Source organism: Macrotis lagotis, chromosome X (assembly GCF_037893015.1).
Source record: "Macrotis lagotis isolate mMagLag1 chromosome X, bilby.v1.9.chrom.fasta, whole genome shotgun sequence".
Classification (NCBI taxonomy): domain Eukaryota; kingdom Metazoa; phylum Chordata; class Mammalia; order Peramelemorphia; family Peramelidae; genus Macrotis; species Macrotis lagotis.
In genome coordinates this window covers 294,643,702-294,669,730 of record NC_133666.1, presented here as the reverse complement: position 1 = coordinate 294,669,730, position 26,029 = coordinate 294,643,702, and the positions used below count along the sequence as shown (strand labels likewise).

The 26,029-nt window shown below is 32.4% G+C and overlaps 1 protein-coding gene across 3 annotated transcripts in view; it reads left to right on the top strand.

Moving 5' to 3' along the window:
* MALT1 (MALT1 paracaspase) overlaps nucleotides 1–25,363 on the top strand; it is a 98,412-nt gene extending 73,049 nt beyond the window's left edge. For 2 of the 3 annotated variants that reach the window (XM_074201771.1, XM_074201774.1), the window contains 7 exons: nucleotides 7,695–7,872; nucleotides 11,147–11,221; nucleotides 11,572–11,699; nucleotides 14,067–14,216; nucleotides 14,995–15,152; nucleotides 16,279–16,404; nucleotides 18,094–25,363. In XM_074201771.1, coding sequence (XP_074057872.1) covers nucleotides 7,695–7,872; nucleotides 11,147–11,221; nucleotides 11,572–11,699; nucleotides 14,067–14,216; nucleotides 14,995–15,152; nucleotides 16,279–16,404; nucleotides 18,094–18,516 — 1,238 coding nt within the window. In that variant the 3' untranslated portion in view covers nucleotides 18,517–25,363. The remainder of the gene's footprint in view (nucleotides 1–7,694; nucleotides 7,873–11,146; nucleotides 11,222–11,571; nucleotides 11,700–14,066; nucleotides 14,217–14,994; nucleotides 15,153–16,278; nucleotides 16,405–18,093) is intronic. The other variant, XM_074201773.1, reaches the window with a different exon arrangement.
* Nucleotides 25,364–26,029: the final 666 nt, after the last annotated feature.

Below are 26,029 nucleotides of genomic sequence, written 5' to 3'. Positions count from 1 at the left end.
AAGACAGTGATGATATCAAGAGATTGGGGTTGGGGGATCAACATTCAGCATGGTAAAGGAGCTCAAGATCATGTTTTATTTGGAAAAGGCTTAACTTAGGAAGACTTACCAAACTATCTTCAAGTATTTAAAAAGCTGTTATTTGGAAGAGAGATTGGACTTGTTTTCCTTGGTCTGAGGAGACAGAACTAGAAAAAGTGGGTGGTGATTTCAAAGAAAATATGATTTAATGATAGAAAATTACTTCCTTCTGACTAGAACTATCCAGAAATAGAATGGGCAGCCTCAGGAAGTGGTGGGTTCTGTCTTCCTGTCAGTCTTCAAATAAGAATGAAAAATCATTTGTCAGGGATGTTATAAAGGGATTTCTTGTTTTCTTATTCAGGTTCTTCATTTGAACTGGATGACTTCCTAAAACTTCTTCCAGTTCTAGGCTCTCGGATTTTATGTAATTTTGTAATTGTTGGAAGGTTCTTCCTTACACTGGAACAAAATTCACTTGCCTAAAATTTCCATCCATTAGTCCTAGTACCCTTTGAACAATATTTCATGAAATAACTCTTCCACATGCTAGTTCTTCAGATATATGAAGAAAGTTATCCTAATTCCCCAATCCTAAATACAAAATCTTTCAACTACTTAGCTATTCATCCTTTACTGCTATATCATGTGACATAAACATCTCATCATTCCCGATCACCCTTTTGTGAACAAACTCAATTTCATATTTTAAATAAAAGGCAGGTAAATTTTTTCACTATACATATAAAAACACATTCAAAATTAATTTCTAAGTTATTTTAAAATTTGCTATTTTGCATTGTCCTTACCACTGTATTTTCTATTTGCATTTGACATTTACCTTGCAACTGGAGAATATTTGAAGCAAAAAATGAAATTATATAGCTCAGAGTCTTCAAATTAAGCTTGGTAAACAATTAAAATTAAATGACTATACTGTAGTAGTACAGTGGAGGTCTAAGAGGGAGATAATTGGCTTCAAATCAAGATAAGGATGTTAATTCCTGTACATTGGTAGTCAATATGAGAAGGAACAATTTGACTTGGTGTCTTCCATGCTAAATAAAATGTGTATCATGTTCAGCACTGAATATTGTCATCCTGGGCTCATATATGAAAGACACTGGTAGACTTGAATTAATAATGTTCTTTCTATAGGTTTTCAGTGCTAAAGATTTGCTTATATATATGTTTTTTAATCAAAAATTATATGGAGATCATGGGGAAAATACAGTGATATTATTTCATAAAATTGTAAATACACTATTGAAATCCAAATTTGAGTTCCCACATTTTCTAGAAAAATAAAACATTCATTCAAAATGGAGTAAATTATACTCTCAGAAAGGACAAAATAGTGGTATGAACTAGATTCCATTAAGTATGTTCAAAATTTAGGCTAATAGAAAAATTGTCATTGAGTCTTTACTTTTAGAATATAGAAATCAAGTAAGACCATTTGAAATGGAGCCTTCTGTTTTCTTAAGGAATTATAAATACAGGTGAGTAATATTGATCAAAAAAATTGTTTATATAGTGACCTTCATGGCTATTTTTAGCCTTTACCACATGCAGGACTTTTTGTGACTATAGAGCTGTTCTTCATAATGTCTTATAGAAAAATGGAATTCTTCCTATTTAAAAAATGTCAAACAAATTTTTTTAAATGAAGCATTATAACATGTATAATGCATAGAATTTTTAATATATTCAGTTCTAACTTAATCATTTTAAAAAACTTTTTAACATCTTTCTATAAGTCCTATTACTGTCAAAAATCCCATTTGTGGCAGTCAACAATGTTTATGGAATAACCAGTAAATAAAGGGCAATATATAAGTTTACTCAAGATACTCAATGCTCAATGGTTTTCTACTTTCAGTGAGTGCTTTGTAAAGAAAAAAATCCTTTTCAGCAGTCATGTCATTAGTAGCCATTTGTCAATTCATCTTCTTGATCCTGCTGGCCCTGCAGAAAGAATTTTAAAGTCTGTTTAAATGGCAAAATATTTCCCTGGAAATAAGCACTGAAGAATTACCATGCTTTTAATTTCCAATTTCCTAGAGTAAGTTTCCACACCAAACTCAAATCATTGGAGAGATAAGTCTTTTAATCTACTCCCCCCCCCCAAAAAATGGGGAAGTTAAATGTATATACTGAACTTAAAAAGAGAAACTTAAACCCATAAATTTGGAAAGTTATTTTAGATAGCTGTAATTCTGATCTGCACTACATTATAATCTTAGTATAAACTTTATAGACTATTTTAAATTTTAAAATAAAAAATATTTTTGAAGTTCTATAGACCTTTGTATTATAATTTTCTGCATATTTCTGAATTTTATAATTACTGTACTAAAGTTCAAATTCATCTGTCAAGACCATATACTCTTGGGCTTTTCATTATTTAAGTTCTAAAGACCACCTTTATTCTTCCATCCTAATGTATTGACTACAGGCATGTATTTCAGTTTTCTCAACTATAAAATGAAAATAATACACAGTTATGAAATTCAGTGAAAATAAATCAGAATGGATTGTTAGTAGTAGAAATCAAAAGTCATGAAGTCCAATATAATGATTGTGAAGTCAGATCTTAACTCTGCACCTCTCAGACAAGTCAATTAACCTCTTTGGACATCAGCTCTTCTGTAAACCCAAGGCTGTGGATCCAGGTGTATGGTGTAGATGTAGCCTAACACAGGCATTTTAGGCAGGAATGGAAAGAATGTCTATCTGTTTCATACAATATTCTGATGGAAGACTCGACAAACTTCATAGCTAATAGTAACTAGTTTGAAGAAATTGGCTATAATTTGAAGTTTTAGTTTTCTATGAAATTCATGTTTTTATATATTTCATAAGTTTACAAATGAAGCAAAATATTTTATTCCATACATGTAGTGGACTATTGGAGATAATTAATATTTAGGAACAGGGCCTGGACATTGATATAGGGAATTTTCTTTCTCTGCCAATGCAGAGTACTGCACTGTAGTACTACCATGTAGAGTATTGAAAAGTTAGGTAAACTAGAATCATCCATCATTTTGTTTCAGAGCTAAGTCTTAAAGCAGGTCTATATTTAATGAATAAATGGTATTAGCACTTGGCTCTGTTTCAGTGACCATGTTTTACAACTCTTATCTTTGACTTCTTAAATCTAACTGACCTCACCCTCTCTAAAACAGAAGCATAATATAGCTAGCACAAACAGTTGTTGCACAGGAAGCCTGGCAATGAAGTCAAGCTCCACAAAATCATCCAGTGGTTTATCAGTCCAAAATAAACTATCAAAATCTTATTTACAAACTATCCACTTATTTAAACACTGAATTAAAAACACATAGCCTGATGAAATCAGTTCCCAAAATAAAAATTCATTGGATTGTGACCATAGTATGTTAAGAATAAAGAATTTAGAGTGATAAGATTAATGTGCTTGATGTGCCTTAATTAAAACTTACTTTCCTTTACTTTGAACATTTTTATTTTTCTTTTATAAAAAAATTTTTAAGTGCATTACAAAGATACATTAAAATATATAATTTGTTTGGATTTTTGTTTTCATTTCCATAAATATTTTAGGAAGTTCTAAAATGTTTGTGAACTAGTTTAATAATCCTGGGCTTCAAAGCAATAGAAAAAAGAATGGCTCTCTGTAATGGTAGCTAAGGAACACCCAGTTAAGGTTATACCTCACAATTTAATGTCTGCAATCCTGAAATATAGTAGTAGAAATATAGACCACTGGTCAGAGTATATTTCTATTTGAAACATTTTAGGAAGGGCATTGATAAACCAGAAAGCATCTAGAGGAGGAAAACAAAAATAGCTTGAGGTCTCTAATTCATGCCATAGGATAATCAGTTGAAGGAAAAGAATGAAGAAAAAGTCAAGAAGGGGGGACAAGATAACTCCCTTTTAGTGCTCAAAAGACTGTCATGAGAGAGGGATAGACTTGTTCTTTTTGAGGTCAGTTAGGAGCTATGGGAAAAGAGGTAAATTTAGGGTTCATGAAATTATAACCTATAGTCCAGGGCCAGCTCTAAATATTAAACCAGAGGATCAATATCTTTTTAACTTGTTATTGTCTTTTTTTCTACTCAGATTTCACAAACATCTTAGAATGTATTTTATATTGTATAACTCATGTCTAGATTTACATAGCTATGGGTAATAGAGTCCTCAAGAATATATTAATTAGACAGGGCAGCTAGGTGGTGCAGTGGATAGAGCATTGGCCCTGGAGTCAAGAATACCTGAGTTCAGGTCCAGACTCAGATACTTAATAATTACCTAGCTGTGTGGCCTTGGGCAAGCCACTTAACCCCATTGCTTTGCAAAAAAAAAACTTAAAAAAATTACATACTAGATATAGGACAGCCTTTATTTCACATAGAAAATGCAGAAGATACAAGACACTTTTAAAAAGGAACCTATTAAAAAAATGTGGAAAACACGTTCAGGATCTGTCAGTGGCCATAAACAATCAAACTGGAGGCAAATAAGTGGTAAAATAGAGCCCTGGTCCTAGATTAAGGAAGACCTGAGGGCAAATCTGGCCTTAGACACTTTACTAGCTATAACATCTAAGGCAAGGCATATAACACTGCAAACCTCAATTTCTTAAACTGTAAAATGAGAATAATAATAATAGCACCTATCTCAAATTTGTTGTGAGGATCAGATGAGAGATCATATTAGTAAAGTGCTCAGAACAGTATCTGACAAATAGTAGATGTTTAATAAATGTTCATTTCTTTTCCTTGAAAACTAAATAATTTAATTTGAACAAGCCCTACTCATTGCTATCTAATCAAGAATTATCTTCCTAAGATGTCACTAAGTCACATTCTGATGAGTTCATCAAAATTAAATACCCCAACTCTCCCCACCCTACTTATTTAAAGAAAAATTTCTTAGTAACTCTTAGAAAGTGAAATAGTGGATTTTCCCTCATTGGAAATCTTCAAAGGCAGCATTTGTCAAGTGTTGAGTCAGCAAGTGGGACTTCTTTTTCAAATTACTTCCATATGGGAAACTGTATGATTTTTATTTCATGTTCAACAAGTCTTTATTAAGCACTTATTATGTACCATGCCTTGTGCTAGATTTCCAGAGTGAAAATAAGACAAGGTCTTTGCCCTTTTAAAATTTATAGCCTCTTTTAGAGATAAAGATAAATCAAAAAATATCTTTAGTCAATAAGCATAGGTAACTGTCAGTATAATGAAATTGTTAACAGAGACAGGGAAGTCAGGAGGACTAGATTTAGGGGTATAGATGATGAATTTAGACTTACATGAAGATTATCTTTTAGACAGTTGGAAATGAATTAGGCAAAAAAAAATTTGTGGAAACCAATAAATGTAAACAAATGTAATAAAATTTTATATACTTCTATAAATATAACTAATTATTTATATTAGTAGCATGCTTTATGCCATTATTGTTGGAAAAAATTAAAATTGTTGAAAATAGAAGCAAGTGTTGAGTTTTGATCACATTACTTTTAGCATGCTATCCTTTTGCTTTCTATCCTTAATTTTCTCATTCTGCAATCATATCAGATGTGCTGGAATTATTAAAACTATAGTTTATACAAACAAGAAATATAATTATAAAAGAAAAAATAGGTATAACCTTGATTACTTGAAATTGAATAGCTTTTGCATAGATGACATTAATTCATTTAGGATAACACGTGTTGATAGGGGAAAAATCTTCATATCAAATTTTTCTGATAAGAGTTTGGTATATAGTATATATATATATATAAACTAACTGTCTAAACAGTCAAATGTGTGTTTATGAAGTGCACATATATAAATATATATATTTAGATATATATATATATACATACATAGACAGATAGATAGATAGATAGATATCCATTCTCTTAGTATGCATTTGCTATAAATAAACCAGAGGATCAATATCTTTATAACTTGTTAATTGTCTTTTTTTTCCTACCTAGATTTCACAAACATCTTAGAATGTATTTTATATTGTATAACTCATGTCTAGATTTACATAGCTATGGGTAATAGAGTCCTCAAGAATATATTAATTAGACAGGGCAGCTAGGTGGTGCAGTGGATAGAGCATTGACCCTGGAGTCAGGAATACCTGAGTTCAGGTCCAGCCTCAGACACTTAATAATTATCTAGCTGTGTGGCCTTGGGCAAGCCACTTAACCCCATTGCCTTGCAAAAACTTTAAAAAAAAATCATGAATGGACAGATTTCAGAAAAGACTTATATAACCTAATGCTGAATGAAGAAAACAGAACCCGAAAAATATCCTACAGCAACATTGGGAGATTATCATCTGTGATGAACACCAATCCTCTCATCACTTTAGCCATCACAGACAATCCTAAAAGACTTGTGATGTGAACTGCCATAGAAAAAAATTTATGGAGTCTGAATGCAGAGCAAAGCATACTAACTACTATGTTCACTTTTTAAAACTTCTTTTATGTTTTTTTCTTTCTTATTTTTTTCCTTTAGTTCTAATTTTGCAATGTTCTTTCAAGTTCTTTCACAACATGACTGATATGATAATATGTTAAACTTGATAATACAATCAGATTATTTGCTGCCATGGGAAAAGCAGAGAGAGGAAGGAAGGGAAGCTGGTAGAAAAATGAGGAACTCAAAAGCTTACAAAAGATGAACGTTGAAAACTATCTTTGCATATAATTGGAAAAACAAAAGAAAAAATCATGTGTATTACAAGTACAGACAAGCATGGAAAGATTCTATATGAACTGATTTAGAGTGAAGGAAGCTAGAATGAAGAAAACTATACACAGTAACTAAACAATGTAGATTGAAAAAAACACTACAGACAAAAAAATTTAAAAATGAATTAACAAAATTACAAAAATCAAAGGACTCAAAGGAAGAGAGATGAGAGAATCTATCCACTCCTTTTGTGGAAGTGGGAGGTCCACAAGTGTTATACATTGCATGTATTTTCAGACCATTTCAATATATCTATTGGTTGGACTGACTCATTTCTCCTGTCTAAAAATATTTTCTTATAAGATGGGTGTCTGGGAGAGGGAGAAGAGGGGGATTCTTGAGGTAACTCTGGTGATGCCAGAAATATAAAATATCAATAAAAAACATTTTTAAAAGAAACATTTAAAAATTAACTAGTTTAGGCAAAGAGATTTTGATAATTTATTTTGAACTGACTGCCTTGGTTGTGTTCTGTTTGTGTACATTAGAGGAAATTCATTATTCCTATTTGTATGACACATATGTCTTAGGACTAGTTTTTACTTGAATACTCATCTCTCAGCAATTCCATTTTATGATTTATTTTTATATGTTTATTTGCTATATGTGAGTATTCTATATATATATATGAATATTAATTCTCATGCATTTTGTTTCTGTCAGTATCAAAGAATTAAATTGCATTTTCTTTCTTTTTTTTTTTTTAAGTTTTTGCAAGGCAGTGGGGTTAAGTGGCCTGCCCAAGGCCACGTGGCTAGGTAATTATTAAGTGTCTGAGGTCAGATTTGAACTCAGGTACTCCTGACTCCAGGGCTGGTGCTCTATCCACTGCACCGCCTAGCTGCCCCCCTAAATTGCATTTTCTAAAACATGAATGTTCAGATTTTAAAATTCTCTCCGTGGGTTTATTTGTTTTTGCAGGCTTATTATATTATGCAGGACATGGCTATGAAAACTATGGTAACAGTTTTATGGTTCCTGTGAATGCTCCAAATCCATACAGGTCTGCAAATTGTCTTTGTGTACAAAGTATACTTAAATTGATGCAAGAAAAAGAGACTGGCCTTAATGTATTCTTGTTGGATATGTGTCGAAAAAGGTAAATAAAGCTTTAATTCTTTGTTAAATAATGGTTTTGTTCTAATTAATGAAACGTTAGTCTCTGAGGATTAAATCTATCAAAAATCAGAATGACAGATGAAATGAGAAGGTAATTCTTATTTAAATACTTTATATCTTTTCTGAAAACTAAAAATATAATTTATGTGTCTCTATATATACCTAAATATGTTTATATGTAATAAAACTTCATCTTTTATTTAACATATTCTAGAATTCAATTAGTGGATTTTAGATCATCATTTAATTTAGGAAGAAATTGTTTCATCAAAAAATTTATTTTCAGTGGGTTGTTATTTCATTCCCCATATATATGGATTTAATGCTAGTCTCAGAATCAAATCAGTGTCTTTGATACTTATTACACATGTGAGCAAACCACTGGACTTTGCTGACTTCAGTTTTCTACCTGTAAAATAGAAATAATGTCTTTAGTGCCTACCTCATAAGATTGTTGTGCTATTCAGTTTTAAAGCAGTGGAACCAAACTAAAAAAGGGGTGGGGTGGGGATGGGGTGCTAAACTATACATAAGGATCCTGTCAGGCACATGCATATTGACTTCACATATTACCATTATGTTCTCTTGTGTTTCTATTTATTTTGTTAACTGTCCCCCAATTACATTTTAATCTGATTCCAGCACCTGTTTGGGTTTGACACCTCTGCATTAAAGCACTACTAAACTGTACAAAGTTGAGATTTCATTACACTATGGATTCCTGTTGGAAAATCCATGAGAATGGCCATGATGCAATGCTTGTTTGTCAGTGATTTAGATCAAAGGGGATTTTGATAAAGCACCTTAACTGTGGCCTAACCCTTGAGATTAATTGTTCTCTTAATCTATCTAGACAGGACTGCTAAGTCCTTGTGTATTTACTCTTATATAATCACAGTTTGGAAAGCACCTCCGAGATGATCTCTTAGGAATGAACCCTAGATTTGGAGTCAGGTCCTGCTTTATCAGTACCACTTTAAACTTCGTCTTTATTTCTAAAATGAGGTTATAACATTTGCAACATCAACCTCGCAGGCTTATGAGGAAAGCACTTTGCAAAATATTTAAAGTGTTTATATGAATATGTTACTATCATTTTTAAGCACTTACTGTATTGCAAAGTCCTGTGCTATGAAGGTAGAAATGCAGAAACAAAAGAAGATAGTCCCTGCCCACCAGGAGACTACATTCTCCTGGAGGTTCTTTAATTTAGACTTCAAAGGGATCTGATTTGTTTTGGTTTGTTTAATTTTTAAAATTATGCAAGTTGAGAATCACTGCCTACTTCTAGTTTTACTCCTTTAATTTTTTTTTAAGAGGTATGTCCAGTCATAATCGGCTTCCTGAATGTCCCTGGCTCTATCTCCTCTCAGTTAAACTAGGATTCAGTATTTTCCATTGTTTTTTGAAAGAGTGTTCCTCCAAAATTCCCCAAATTGCTTTCTTTTATTAAAGAATACTCTGATTTATTTGAGTGCCTATAGCTTTATCTTAAATCTTCCAAGCATCCAGGTTGATATTCTTGAAGTTGTCCTTCTTCCTCAGTCCCCTATGTCAGCTGCCAGTCTGGTCAGTTGTATCTCTCCAACATCGCTTACACTGGTCACCTTCTGTCTGTTACCCTTCTGCCCCTAACCACCTCTTGCCTGGATTCCTCAGTGTTTCCTCTCTCTAATCTGCACAGCACAGGCTCAGGTGTAACCTTCTTTGAAATTTTGTCTGATATCCACAGTTATTAACATTCGCATCCTCTTAATAATTTCTGTATGCCTCATACTTTCATGAGGGTGGGAACTCGTTGCTGTTTTTTCTTAATTTAAAGTATTTCCACCACCTTGAACATTCTAGGTATTTAATAGGTTTTTGTTGAATTTGGAAATTCCTAAAGAATAATAAACTCCCTTTCCCAACTGTGTTCAAAATGGCTCCAGATTAATCTTTTTTGTCCTCCAGTCAGCCTTCTCTCACCATCAGTCAGCTCTATCATTCTCATTTAGGTGACTGCCAACCTCAAACTTTTTGGTGACTTCAAATTGCCACATCATAGTTCTGTTAATTTATTCAAATATTCCCATTCAATCTAGTCCAGCCTTATTTTAATCTCTAGTCACTGTAAAAATTAATTTTAATCTTTTACTTTCCAAATTTTGCCTGTGTAAGGAAGTATCTTCCATTTGTAATACTGTTGCTATGGGAATAATTGTTCTCTGCAACCTAAATTCATGAAAACAATCACCATGGTTAAGCAGATTTTGCCTGTATTCACATATCAGAAATTGCAGTTATTCTCACATAATGGAAATAATTCCAGTTAGTGTTTGGGTACTAGAGATGGGATTCATAAAAATGTCTTATAGAGCTATAATGAGTCAAATTTCCTGATTCCAGTTTCACTGACTTCTGGAATTTTTTTTCAAACTTTTCAATTTCTTGGTTGTCAGAGATGATACATATACATATATGTGTGTGTGTGTGTGTGTGTGTGTGTGTGTGTGTGTGTGTGTATACTGAATATGGTTAATACTTTTTGCAAGCTAGCCTGATGCTAAGAAGATCCATTTTTATTTTGTTATGTATTTTGTTTAAATGTGTAGGAGTGCCATAGGTCATAAAATTTAGAGCTTGAAGGGGAAAGAGGCTGTTTCACCACTCTCATTTTATAGATAAGGAAACTGAGTTATAGAGTAAGACTTCAAACTTCGGTCTTCTAAATCCAAATTCATTGTTCTTTCCACTATGTTTTGTTAATTTTCTTTTAGTTCATCTCAGATTATAGTTTTATCTGTTGATAGGGCTTTAGGAGAAATACATCTAGCTCTTAGTGGTGCTTTAAGATGCTGAAAGTTGTTTGGTGTAGGGTTCCCACATCCTCTGTTCTTATTTCCCCCTTCTCAAGACAATTATCCATTAATCCTTAGTCAATAGACAGTCACAACTATTTGTCATCTCCCAGTTGTATACATCTTTTCTGATCTAAAGAAAGGAAAATGTTGTTCACTCTGTTTCTTTTCTCACCTACATGTGTATTGTTCCTCATCTCTTTTCTGGGAGTGAAAGAAATGTTGAATGAAGAGAGGAAAAGTAATTAGATAAATTCAAGAACCACTTCTTTAATCTATTTGTCTTATCTTTTTTCAACTCAATAAATATCTATTATTTACAAAGTCATTATATAGTAGTTTTAATAACTTTATTTTTGCTGTTTTAAAGATATTTTTCCCATTTTACTTCCATACCTGTTGTTTTTATCCTAGAAATGACTATGACGATACTATTCCAATCTTGGATGCCCTGAGAGTCACCGCTAATATAGTTTTTGGATATGCAACGTAAGAAGGCTTAATATTTAATTCAAAAATGTCTTATAAAACTGACTCAATGCATTTTATCTTTGACTTCCCCATTTATAATCTTTAAGAGTTCCTGTTGTTAAAAAAAGAGTTTTGTAAGGATCTCTTTTCTTTGATTAAAAATCTAGAGATTTACAGTTGTTACAAATATATTTGCCCCTTAGTTTTTCTTAGTAGTCAAATTTATCCAGCAATGTAATACTCCTCTGAATAGGAATTTCAGACCCAAGAAAGGATATTGCTTGGGAAGTAGGAAAAGTAAGTCCATCAATAACTAGGAAAATATCTTTACTTTGTAATAAATATTGGTTCCTATTACTATTTTGAAGATGTCAAGGAGCAGAAGCTTTTGAAATCCAACATTCTGGATTAGCAAATGGAATCTTCATGAAGTTCTTAAAAGATCGGTTGTTGGAAGACAAGAAAATTACTGTCTTACTAGATGAAGTTGCAGAAGGTAAAAGAGAAAATTAAGGGGAAACTACTCTTACAGGTTCCTGTTTTTGGAATTCTCTCTCCATGCTTGGGATTATTAGAGTTTGGAAACAGTATTTTATTAAAGTAATTTATCTTGAAATATATGTTGAAACTCTAAAATTCTGTGATTCCAGTAAATGTTTTATCTCTTAAATTCATGACTTTTCAAGCTTATCTAATAATTTTTCAATCTTGTCTAAATCTTCATGACTCCCATTTGAGGTTTTTTTGGGCAAAGAAATTGGAGTGGTTTGCCATTTCATTCTTCAGTTCATTTTACAGATGAGGAAGCTGAGGCATTCAGGGTTAAGTGACTTGCCCAAGGTCAAACTGTTAGTAAATATCTGAGGCCAGATTTGAACTCAGGAAGATGAGTTTTCCTGAATTCTGACTTCAGGTCCAGCATTCTTTCCTCTTTGCTGTCTTTTCACTAGTTGTCTCTCATATCTAGAATTCTCTTCCTTCTCATTTCTGCTTCCTGGTTTTCCTGGATTTTCAAGATTCAGTTCAAATCACATATTCTTCAGAAGACTTCTCCCAGTCCCCACCACTGTGAGTGCTTCCCTTCTGGGATTATCTTCCATTTCCTCAGTTTAGAATTGTTTGAAAGTGTTGTCTCTTATAAGGTGGTGAGCTGTTTGAGAACAAAGGCTGTTTTTTCAGACTTTTCAATAAAATAAGATTAAACTCTATAATTTCTAAGTTTAAAAGATAAGGAATTTTTGCATAGATATAGTATGAGAAAAATACGGGTACCATGCATTCATTCTGAGGAAGGAAGAGATCAGTGATAAGTAGAAAGGAGTTAAAGAATAGGGTACCCCCCCACCCCCCAAAAAATAAGTTGAAAATATAAGAAAGTACAGAATGAGTCACAAACCAACAGGACAGCTTTGAAAGTTATGTGTTAAATTTATTATATAATTACAGACATAAAGAGATTTTTAGTTTTCTGTGCAATTCTCTCCTTCTGTCCTACACATATATATGAAAATGCTCATTTTTTTAGTTCAGATTTTTTTTAATAAAAACAAAGAATTCTTTAAAACAGAAAAGATAAAAAGAATGTATTGGAATACTACTGTGCCTTAAATGATTACTGTTGTAAGTATTCAGATGAATGGGAATACTTGGGAACTGATGCAGAGGAAAATAAGGGGAAAATGGGAAAATATTATGCACAATGGCCACAACTATGTAAATGGCTTGAACCAAAAATATGGAGCTGAATATTATATAATTATAATGGTTAAGAGAAGACATAAGAAAAATTTTTTCCCTTCTCTGCAGAGGTGAAGGACTATAGGTATAGGACATTGCATATTGTATCAGACTCCTTTATTTGTTGATTAGTTTTACTAAATTGCTCCTCTTTTTTTTTAATTTCTTAAAACAGGATTCTCTTTCACAAAGGAGGGGTCACTGGCTAAAGAGTAGGAGAACAAGTTTAGAAGTGATATTAAAGACAAAAGATAATAAAATTTTTAAATGGGCTACTTGTTTCCTCAGTTCTAACTGTATATTTTATCTCTGAGAGAACAGAGCATCTTTTCTTCTTAGACCAACAAGGTACCCCCTTAATGGAGGGGTTTTTTTTAAAGTGTTTTATGTATACTTCATTTTGCCTAAGTACTCCAAAAAAAATTTTTTAAAGCTTGATTGGTTTTTAAAAATTTGGACAACTATCTTTACCATGAAATTGTTTTTTTAAAATTTCTTTGAACCCATTTTTTTTGTTTATATATATTCTGGATTAAAAACCATGTTTCCATCTGCTCGGATTGCTCTACTAAAAATTTATCAGCAATATAGAGAATAATATATTGTAATGATTTAAAAGGAAAGGATAGAGCAATGCTCCTATTCTTATTTAGTGAACAGAGTAATGCAGTGGAATGAATATGCTTCAAAGCAAATCATTGTGTATTTAGATCAATGATCAGTATTTTATTTTGAAATCATATAAGATTAATTCATTGGCAATGTTAACTCATCCCTTCTAAAACTATATTGAATTTTGGGTTTGAAAACAATCCTGCTTCTACCTTGCAAATCTCAATATTGCCTACATTATTTGTGATTTCTCTTTTACAGAATAAAAACTATATTTAAAATATTGATCACCACTTGGGTATTCTCACCCAACTCCCATATAATCAACCTTGAGAGAGAGAGAGAGAGAAATAGGAGGATAATTTATAGAAATTAGAGTAAGATAATTGAAAGCAAGAAAAATAGATATATTGATGTGATGATTATATTACTTAGGGAAATCATTATCTGAATCATATATATATGTATATGAATAGATATGTATGCATTTCATAAATATGTATCATCTTTTTAGATATGGGAAAATGTCACCTAACCAAAGGCAAGCAGGCCTTAGAGATTCGAAGCAGTTTATCTGAAAAGAGGGCACTCACTGATCCCATACAACAAACATTATGTTCTCCAGAATCTTTGGTGCGAAATTTACAATGGGCCAAGGCACATGGTATGGTCAATTTTATTTTGTAAGTTCTTTCTAGATATGTATTCATGGTACAATATAGTTTTTCCTCAATTGTTATTTTTCCAAACTTATTATACAAACACATCAGCCTATTAGGAAACAATAGAAATGAATCAGCCTATATGTTCCAGTCTGCATCTATGATGTTAGACAAAAGAGATTAACCCCATAAGTAGAATGGAGTGTAATTGTTGCTTAATATGAGCAGAAAATAATTATCAAGCTAATGAATTTTTTAAGATTCTTCTCCATTTCTACTTTTTCCTAGTTCATTCTGTGTTGGTAGTATGCTGAGGTTTGGTGTAAAGTGTCTGCAATCTATACATCTCTTATCGTGAACAAATGGAAGTTAGCTATATTTATTGAACACTCACAGCATTCTGTCACTAAATATAATTGTCTTAAGTAAAACTTACATCTCCTGTTAATAAATTAATGTTAACACACATTCAAAATATGAGATGCCATATAAATTTTGTAGTAGCTACATCCATATGAATTTGATTTGGGATCATTTCACAAACAACTAAATCATGAAAAAAATATCAAAACATATAATGTGTATCATGTATTCATCTATGCTAACCACCATTAAGAGATAGACAATCAGACATGGTGCCTCCCATCAGGGAAGTAGTTAATCTCATTGGAGTTTAAGGTATAATAGATGAAGTATAAATGTATTTTGTATGTCTAGAAATATTATCAAAGTTTTCTTAATTTAACTCTTTATATAATAATTTAAATGCATTTTTTTCAGAACTTCCAGAAAGTATGTGTCTTGATTTTAAATCTGGTGTTCAGATTCAGCTAGGATTTGCAGCTGAGTTTTCCAATGTCATGATAATCTACACAAGAATAATATACAAACCACCTGAAATAATGATGTGTGAAGCTTATGTTACAGATTTCCCATTTGTAAGTTTCTCATTTTTCTTATTAGTTTTTACAGTATTCATTTATTGAAAAGTAATATGTTTCCAATCTGATAACATATGGTATTAGAGATGGAAGTGTGTCTTACATTAGAAATTATTGTCATAATATTGAAAAATTGATTATCAAGTTATTCAGTTATTCAGAAAAGACAACCTTAAAATACTATTATTTTCTAAAGTGAGGTAATGTGAAAAATAAAATGTACCATAAAAATGGAAATTACCATGGATTTATATTTTTAAACTCAGATGAATCTAATTTAAACTCATATCTGTATGAGCCCTTTCAGGGAAATACACTATAATAATCTATTGCTGCAATGGGAATCAGCTGATAATAACACTTCTGAATATTTTAAGAAGAGAAATTTGTTTTGTTATCTAAGGAATAAAATCATTAAAAAAGAAAACTGCATACTTTTCCATGGTAAGCTCACTTTTTGGGATACTAGAATGCCTTGAAGAAATAATGTACTTACCATGGATTAAGGATACTATAAAATTCAGAACATGGGCATGTAGGAACATAATCTTAGCACCATTGTTTATTGATTGCATTTTCATTTTAATGTGCATTAAGTATTTACTCTCTGGAAAGCCTTGTGTTAAGATCTTTTTAGTTCAAGGTGTAAGATCTTTTTAGTTCAAGGTAAAGAATCATCTGCTTAACCAAAAATGTAGGCTATTAAAATGCTTAAAGTATCTCTGTCAAAAATAAGATGGTGATACTGTAAGTCTTCGTGTCCCATTTTTATTATTCAAGTTGTCTATTGAGGATCTTTTTTTTAAGCTAACTTAATCAAGTTGTTTTGATTTGTAATTTTGTTTTTCCATGTACTTTTCCAGCATTAGTCTATTAATAGGGTCAGAGATTTAGAACTGAAAGGAATCTTACATTCATGAAATCCAAGCCTCCTTTTATATATTAAGGAAAAATTAAGGGACAACAAGGTTAAGTCATTTACCCAAAAGCACCCTACTCCAGTGCCTGGTCCACCATGAATGCTTCCTTTAAACTTAGAAGTATACATAACACTAGAATTTTCTTAAGATTTTCTACATTATATAATTGCATAATGATTTATTTATTGATTCTCAAATTCTAGGATCTAGATGTTGATCCAAAAGATGCAAATAAAGGAACTCCTGAAGAGACTGGAAGTTATTTAGTATCCAAGGATCTTCCCAAGCATTGCCTCTACACTCGACTCAGTTCACTGCAGAAGTTAAAGGTAATCACCATCCTTGAATTTCCTGATTTGTAAGGTTGAATTTGGGAATTTTTTTTTTTTGGTATATTCACATAGATATTTCATAGTTAATACCCTGACATTTGCAGACTGACAATGGGATATTGAGTAAGATGTCACTGCTCTGTATTCTATAGTAATTGCTTCCATGTATTCTGTTAGCCTCAAAACTTAGGACTATTCAGAAATACTATTATCATTCCGTCTTTTATGACAAATTCTGCTTTTAAATATTTTAAGCATTCTTTTTTTTTCCAAGGCAAACGGGGTTAAGTATCTTGCCCAAGGCAACACAGCTAGGTAATTATTAATTGTCTGAGACCGGATTTGAACCCAGGTACTCCTGACTCCAGGGCCGGTGCTTTATCCACTATACCACCTAGCTGCCCCTTATTTTAAGCATTCTTTTATCATTTCCTTGTTGAATAACTTCAAAATAAAGAATAAGAAGGTGGTTTCCAAATGTTTAACAGAAGGGTATTAGCAAACTCAGTTTTAGAATTCCCAATACTATGATCTTGTTTTTTTACTCTTCACCTACTTTTTGTGGAGAAATTTTGAGTGTATTACATACAAGTAGATCTCTGCTTAATTTCAGTGTTTTACATAAGAGTATTTGATGTGAATACATATACTTACTCTTACAGATTCAACCTTAATCTGTTCTAGTTAGTTTTCTTACCCTCTCTACTTCAATAGATTTTTTTTTTACTAAAGTTCCATTCTGTTATTTCATCATGGCACAGGGAGCCATGGTGTTTTTGGGCAGAGCAGAAATTGACCCAAATTCTATCAACCTGAAAAACCCTTAAGTGTAGATAGGACTAGTGATAATTATTAGAGGAATGGGCCACTAGGGCTTAATTTTTTTTGGCCACCGTATCTCATAAATACCATCTTCTAAGTCATTGAGAAGTTGATATTTGCATCAGTTGAAGGAGAGTCCATAATAATAATACAGTCAGGGTCTTTAAAGTATTGAAGTAAGAAACAGATTTTTACCTTATGATATTTCAACCATTTAGCCACTGAGCTATTATTCATTCACATATTTAAAGATGATTTTGTCACTGTTGTTGCTTTAGCTATATCTTCCTCCTCTAACAGCTATGGAGGGTAGGTTTTCTAAATTATAATACTCACAATTCTTTATAACAGTTTTTAGGAAGATTAATTTGAGGGCTTTGTAATTCTGTGTTTCAGTTCCAAGAATTGGGATGCTATTTCAATTCCAGAGAATGGACATGTGCCCAAACTGACAAATAAAGCAAGGACAGCATCTGTGAATATGAAAAGATTTCAGGAATATGAAATTTTTAGGGAATATGAAATTCAGGGAATATGAAAATATTTCAGAAAATAGCCAAGAAAAATTTGATCGTGAGTTTAGAGAGAAAGAGTTATGGGACCTGGGAAAGGAGATGGGAATTTTTAAATTTTATTTTTATTGATATCTTTTGTTTTCACATCTCCTCATTTCCAACTATATCTCTCCCCCACCCTACCCAAAGAGTCACCATTTAATAACAAAGAATTTACAAAAAACAGAGAAAAAAATTTTCAACAAAATTCAGATGGCAACTGTGTCTAACACTATAAGCAATATTGAAGAGGAAATGTTTAAGGATGCTATATTTTCACTGTTGGAAACATTTTTTATTTTCATTTTAGGAACACCTAATCTTCACAGTGTGTTTATCCTATGAATATCCAGGAATGGAAGATACTATAGAAGAAAGACAGGAAGTAAATGTTGGCAAGCCTCTCATTGCTAAATTAGACATCCACCGAGGATTACGAAGGAAGAGTTGCTTTCAGGCTTGTTTCATGCCAAATAGTCCTTGCCAGAACCCTACCACCCCATCAGTGGCAGCTGAACATTATCATTCTTCTCCGGACTCATTCCATATTATTTACAATTCAGACTCCGATAACTCAAGTAGTTGTCATTGCAACCAGACTCCTGATACACTTATTTCAAGTCATGGTGCCCAGAATCATTCATCTCCATTCATTGGAAGTAACATACCTGTAGAAACAACTGATGAACTGCCATTCACTTTTTCAGATCAGCTCACATTTTCTGAAAATTAACCATGTTAGTTTATGAAAATTGCATATACTTTGGTATGCACTCAGTATTTGGGAATTTTAAAGAAAAGGTGCTACAGGGCAAGCTAAGTCTCTGCAAATTCGGGATTGCCCTTTTTAAATGTAAATGTTGTATAGTTCATTGCAAATGTTCTTTTCCTTCACTTTAAGGTTTTTACATAAGTTGGTTTGTACAATGTAAATACAGAAATATAATGTATATAGGGACAAATAAAAATGAATTAAATTATGACCTTTTCCAGAGTTGGAAAAATGGAAGTGGAAATTTTACACTGAGACAACTGTCTTTATAGATATGATTTTTAGCACATCCTGCTCTCTTTTTTTAGAGATTCATGTATCTGTGATCTATATTTCGACATATATCTGTAGAAATACACAATTTGATTATACTGTAATTTTTAAGACTTTGCCAAAATTACTAATGTATGAAGAGTTTTACATTCATATCCTTTATAGAAATGTCTAAAGGATAGTCTTGTTTGTTTTTTTGTTTTTTTAATGTTGGAGAATATCAAAACTTCACAAGCAGCAGATCATATCATTTGGGTCAGCAGAGTAGTAATCTGTATAAATAATCTAACCATTTAAAGTATCCACTTTATCTAGCCTTATGCACCATACATTTGGTACTCTGATTTCGATTCCAGGTACACATTTTCAAGACTAATCAGTCAACAAGCTTTAAATTAAGCATCCACCATTAGATGTGCAACAGGCATATTTGTTTCTTCAAATAAGTTAATAACATTCTTAGAAACTGTTTTAGTTCAGATAGTTTAGTTTAGATAGTAGGCCTACAAAACTGTTGGAACTCTGTTAATTATCTAAACCATTTAAAAGTAAAGTAAGAGTGGGGAGATTCCATGGAGCCTTATCCTTACTTAGATCAGTAAAATAATAGTGACTTTATCAGTTACATTTTGCTCTTTCTTATCTGCTACTTTTCAATTCTTTTTCTTTTTTCTTGTCTTGCTAGAAAGAAGTCAAAGTGTAATCTGTACCTATCTGATAGTTAGAAAATGGAACAGAAATGTATTTTCAGTAAGGGAGCATGAAATTAATCTAAATCATGGATATCAAATATAAGTTTATTCTAATTCCAAAAATAATTATTTCCTACTTGACTTTATAACCTTAAAAAAGCAAAAGTTTGGAGGCAGTTGGGTGATGCAGTGGATAGAGCACCAACCCCAGGGTCAGGAGGACCAGAGTTTAAATCCAACCTCAGACACTTAATAATTACCTAGCTATGTGACCTTGGACCATTGCTTTAAATAAATAAAAAAAATTTTTAAAAAGGTAAAGTTTATATGCTGTAATGTAAAACAAAATTAAAAATATTTTGATCTTAAATGAAAGTTCATCATAATGTTATCATTATAATCTTGTCAAAGCAGCCTGGTATTAGTTTATCAAATTTTCATTTGGTTTATATTTTTCAGTATATGTCTATAATTGTAAATTTTGTGTGAGGGGCTAAAATGAAGAGTTTTCTTTTTATTTGCTACTCAGAGTATCTTATGTGGTTTACTGATTTCTAATTTCTAATTTTTTGATAATATTAAAGAAAAATATATTTGCAACTTTAGAAGTATTGTATATAAAATTATTCACTATTTATGCACACTACCCAATTTGAGTAGCTTGAGATTAATGCAATGAATATATATCACTGGCCTAAGAATAATTTACAAATTGAATAACTGTCTATATAATTTCCCCCTGAAATATGTCTCTGCATCTCAGATATTGATTTCTAGGCAGTGTTGGTGATTACAAAAAGCCAAAAATGCTTACTATACAAAAGAGAAAATTAAATACTAAAATGAATGAAGGTAATGGTTTTAAAAAGAAGAATCTGAGTAAATCGTATACTTGATATGAACTTTATGATCCAGTATTGAATTTGTATTTCATAACTATTTTGTTGAATTAATGTAAATTGACACTTTAATTCAATATTAACTGTATTTAAACATTATATAAAAATGGAAAAGTATAAGTCAACTGCAGGAGAATTGTTTAATTTCCTATTTCAGAATTCAATTAAATAGTCCTTTTTGAATGGTTTTAGAAGTATATTGCAATCTACTTAGGAACTATTTATATAAATAATTCAGAAATCCCTTTATGTCCAGTTGCTATTAGTAGGAATGACATAGTAAATTCATCCATGTAGAAGCTTTAAAAACTGCTGATTAACGCTATATCCAAAGAAAAATTGTTATTCATAATGACATCCCTCAAAAAATACAGAGCCTTAAGACAATCATTAAACAGTTTTAAATGCTTAAACTTTATTTTACCAAAATCCCACCCAGTTTTTCATTTTAGAGTGCAGGGAAGTGGAGGGAAGAAGAGGAAGGATCCTATATTCTAAAAAAAAAAATGTATGTTAGTAGTGTTAGTGGAGCTCTCTCAGTTTCTACCAAGAAAAAAGGTTTCAATTAGTCCAGTGCAGCCAGTTGATGGATTGTGTTAGTGGCCTAAGGGCCAGTAGAGGGAAGTTTGTCAAGTAAGGTGGGGAGCACTGAAGAGGAGGGCCCAGAGCAAACCTATGACAGTCATCTTTTGAAGTCTTGAATTAACTTATGTAAGCCATAGGACATTATCTATTTTTCTAGTTAATTAAAGCAAATATTTTGTTCACAGATCTGAAATTCTTTGTAGAGCATACTTAACCTAAATTCTTTTTTCTTTTTTAAACTCTGAATTTAAACAACCAAGAAAATAAACTCATCAAGAGCAGAAGTCAGCTAAGTGGTACATGAATTGCCCTGGACCAGGAATAAAAAAATCTTGAGTTCAATTTTGACCTCAGACCCTGCTCAAGTCACTTAACCCTCTGCCTGAGTCTCCACAATTTGTTTTTATTTAGAGTTTTACAATTTCCCCCCAATCTTGCTTCCTTCCCCCTACCCCCCACAGAAGGCAGTTTGTTGAATGTGATGAGAGAGAAATCATATCCTTAAGGAAGAAACATATAGTATGAGATATAGCAGAATTACATAATAAGACACTATTTTTTAAATTAAAGGTACATAGAGACTCTTTGGTCTTTGTTCAAACTCCACAATTCTTTCTCAGGTTACAGATGACATTCTCCTTCACAGATATCCCAAATTTGTGCCTGATTGTTACCCTATTGGTATGAGCAAGTCCATTAAGGTTGATCATTACTCCCATGTTGCTTTTAGGGTATACAATGTTCTTCTGCTTCTCATCTCGCTCAGCATCAGTTCATGCAAATCCTTCCAGGCTTCCCTAAATTCCCATCCCTCCTGGTTTCTAATAGAACAATAGTGTTCTATCACATACATAAAAAGCATTCCCCAATTGATGGACATTCCCTCAATTTCCAATTCCTTGCCACCACAAACATAGCTGCTATGAATATTTTTGTACAAGTGGTGTGTTTACCCTTTATCACGATCTCTTCGGGGTAAAGATCTAGGAATGGTATTGCTGGATCAAAGGATATGCACATTTTTGTTGTCTTTTGGGCACAATTCCAAATTGCTCTCCAGTAAGTTTGGATGAGTTCACAGCTCCACCAACAATGTATTAGGTCCCAGATTTCCCATATCCCTTCCAGCATTGATCATTGTCCTTTCTGTTCATATTGGCCAGTCTGAGAGGTGTGAGGTGCTACTCACAGATGTTTTAACTTGCATTTCTCTAATAGTCATTTAGAGCAATTTTTCATGACTATGGATTGCTTTGATTTCCTCATCTGTATGCCTTTTGTCAATTGGGGAATAGCTTGTCTTTTTTTAAAAAATTTGACTCAGTTCTCTGTATATTTTAGAAATGGGTCCTTGTCAGAAACACTAGTCGTAAAAATTGTTTCCCAATTTACTACATTTCTTTTGATCTTGGTTACAGTGGCTTTGTGCAAAAGCTTTTTAAATTAATGTAGTCAAAATTATCTAGTTTATTTTTAATGGTGTTCTCCATCTCTTCCTTGGTCACAAATTGCTTCCCTTTCCATAGATCTGACAGGTATAACTATTCCTTGATCTTCCAGTTTGCTTATAACATTTTTTTATGTCTAAATCCTGTATCCATTTTGATCTTATCTTGCTATAGGGTGTGAGGTGTTGATCTAATCTAAGTTTCTTCCATACTAACTTCCAATTTTCCCAACAGTTTTTATCAAAGAGAGAGTTTTTATCCCAATAGCTGGACTCTGGGTTTATCAAACAGCAGATTATTATAACTATTTCCTGCTATTGCACCTAGTGTAATCCACTGATCCACCATGCTATTTCTTATCCAATACCAGACAATTTTGATGACTGATGCTTTATAATATAATTTTAGATTTGGTAGGACTAAGCTGCCTTCTTATTGCACTTTTTCCATTAAATCTCTGGAGATTCTTGACTTTTTATTTCTCCATAGAATTTACTTACAATTTTTTCTAACTCATTTAAGTAATTATTTGGAATTTTGATTGGTAGGGCACTAAATAAGTAGTTTAATTTTGGTACAATTGTCATTTTTATTTTCATTTTTATTTTTTATTTTAGGTTTTTACAAGGCAAATGGGGTTAAGTGGCTTTCCCAAGGCCACACAGCTAGGTAATTATTAAGTGTCTGAGACCGGATTTGAACCCAGGTACTCCTGACTCCAGGGCTGGTGCTTTATCCACTATGCCACCTAGCCACCCCCATTTTTATTATATTAGCTCAACCTATGTATGAGTAGTTGATATTTGCCCAATAATTTAAATCTGATTTTATTTGTGTGAGAAGTGTTTTGTAATTGTTTTCAAAAAGTTTCTGAGGCTGCCTTGACATGTAGAGTCCCAGGTATTTTATATTGTCTGAAGTGACTTTGAATGGGATTGCTCTCTCTAGCTCTTTCTGCTGCATCTTGCTAGTTATATATAGAAATGTTGAGGATTTATGAGAGTTTATTTCATATGCTGCAACTTTACTAAAGTTGCGAATTATTTCTAGTAGTTTTTTAGATGATTTTTTGGGATTCTCGAGGTATACCATCATGTCATCTGCAAAGAGTGGGAGTTTTCTCTCTTCCTTCCCTATTCTAATTCCTTCAATTTCTTTTTTGTTCTCTTATTATTGAAGCTAATATTTCTAATACGATATTGAATAGTAGTGATGATAGTGGGCATCCCTTTTTCACCCCTGATCTTACTGGGAATGCCTCTAGCCTATCCCCATTACATGCAATACTTGTTGATGGTTTCAGATAGATACTGTTTATTGTAAGGAATAATCCATTTATTCCTACACACTCTAGTCTTTTTAGTAGGAATGGGTGTTGTATTTTGTCAAAATCTTTTTCAGCATCTATTGATATAATCATGATTTCTGATAGGTTTGCTCTTGATATAATTAATTATACTGACAATTTTCCTAATATTGAACTAACCCTGCATTCCTGTGATAAATCCTATTTAGTCATAATATATTTTCCTACTGATAACGTTGTTTTGCTAAGATTTTATTTAAGATTTTTGCATCTATATTCCTCCGAGAGAAAGGTCTATAATTTTCTTTCTCTGTTTTAACTCTTCCTGGTTTAGGTATCAGCAACATATTGGTGTCATAGAATGAGTTAGGCAGAGTTCTGTCTTCACCTATTTTTCCAGATAGTTTATATAGAATTGGAACCAGTTGTTCCTTGAATGTTTGATAGAATTCACTTGTGAATCCATCTAGCCCTGGAGATTTTTTCTTAGGGAGTTCAATAATGGTTTGTTGAATTGTTGGAGGAGCTGTGAACTCATTCAACCTTTCTGGAGAGAAATTTGGAACTATGCCAAAAGGGCAACAAAAATGTGCATACCCTTTTATCCAGCAATATCACTACTGGGTCTATACCCTGAAGAGAAGATCAAAAATGGTAAAAACATCACTTGTACAAAAATATTCATAGCAGCCCTGTTTGTGGTATCAAAGAATTGGAAATTCTCCATTCAAGTGGGGAATGGCTTACCAAATTGTAGTACATGTATGTCATGGAACACTATTGTTCTGTTAGAAACCAAAGAGGGGTGGGAATTCAGGGAAACCTGGAGGGATTTGCATGAACTAATGCTGAGTGAGATGAGCAGAAGCAGAAAAACACTGTACACCTTAACAGCAACATGGGGGCGATGATCAACCTTGATGGACTCACTCATTCCATTATTGCAAAAATCAGGGACAATTTGGGGCTCTCTGCAATGGAGAATACCATTCTGTATCCAGATAAAGAGCTGTGGAGTTTGAACAAAGACCAAGGACTTTTACCTTAAATTTAGGGGAAAAAAACCTGATATCTTACTGTCTGATCTTGCTATCTCATACTTTGTTTCATCCATAAGGATATGATTTCTCTCTCATCACGCTCAATTTGGATCAATGTATACCATGGAAACAATGTAAAGACTGACAAATTGCCTTCTGTGGGGGGTGGGAGGAGGGAAGTAAGATTAAAAAAATTGTAAAACTCTAAATAAAATCTTTAAAAGAAAAAAGTATCTCTACAGCAAGAAGAAATAACAGCTTGTTGAATTTCTTTTTCTGAGATAGGGTTATTTAAGTATTTAATTTCCTCCTTATTTAACCTGGGCAACTTACATTTTTTGTAAATATTCATTGCATTTAAATTATCAGATTTACTGGCACAGAGTTGGGCAAAGTAATTCTGAATTATTACTGTAATTTCCCCCTCATTGGTGGTGAGTTCACTTTTTTCATTTATGATACTAGCAATTTTGTTTTCTTTCTTTTTTAATCAAATTGACCAGAGGTTTATCAATTTTATTGGTTTTTTCATAAAACCAGCCCTTGGCTTTATTTATTAATTCAATAGTTTTCTTGCTTTCAATTTTATTAATTTCTTTAATTTTTAGAATTTCTAATTTGGTATTTAACTGGGGGTTTTTTATTTGTTCTTTCTCTAATTTTTTTAGTTGCATATTTAATTCATTGATTTCCACTTTCTCTAATTTATTCATGTAAGCATTTAAAGATATAATAAACCCCCTGACAGCTACTTTGAGTGAGTGTATCCCAGAGATTTTGGTGTGTTGTTTCTTTATTGTCATTATCTAGGAAAAAATAATTCTTTCTATAATTTGTTGTTTGATCCACTCATTCTTTAAAATGAGGTTATTCAGTTTGGTTATATATCCTCCTTGGCCCACTATTGCATATGATTTTTATTGCATTATGATCTGAGAAAGATGTATTCACTATTTCTGCCTTTCTGCAATTGATTATTAAGTTTTTATGCCCTAGTACATGGTCAGTTTTGGTGAGTGCCATGTACTGCAGGAAAGTAAGTATATTCCTTTCTATTCCCATTCAAATTCCTCCATAAGTCTATCATGTCCAGGTTTTCTAACAATCTACCTCCTTAACTTCCTTCTTGTTTATAGTTAGATTTATCTAGATCTGAGAGCGGGAGGCTGAGGTTTCCCACTAGTAGAGTTTTGCTGTTTATATCTTCCTGTAACTCCTTCAACTTCTCCTT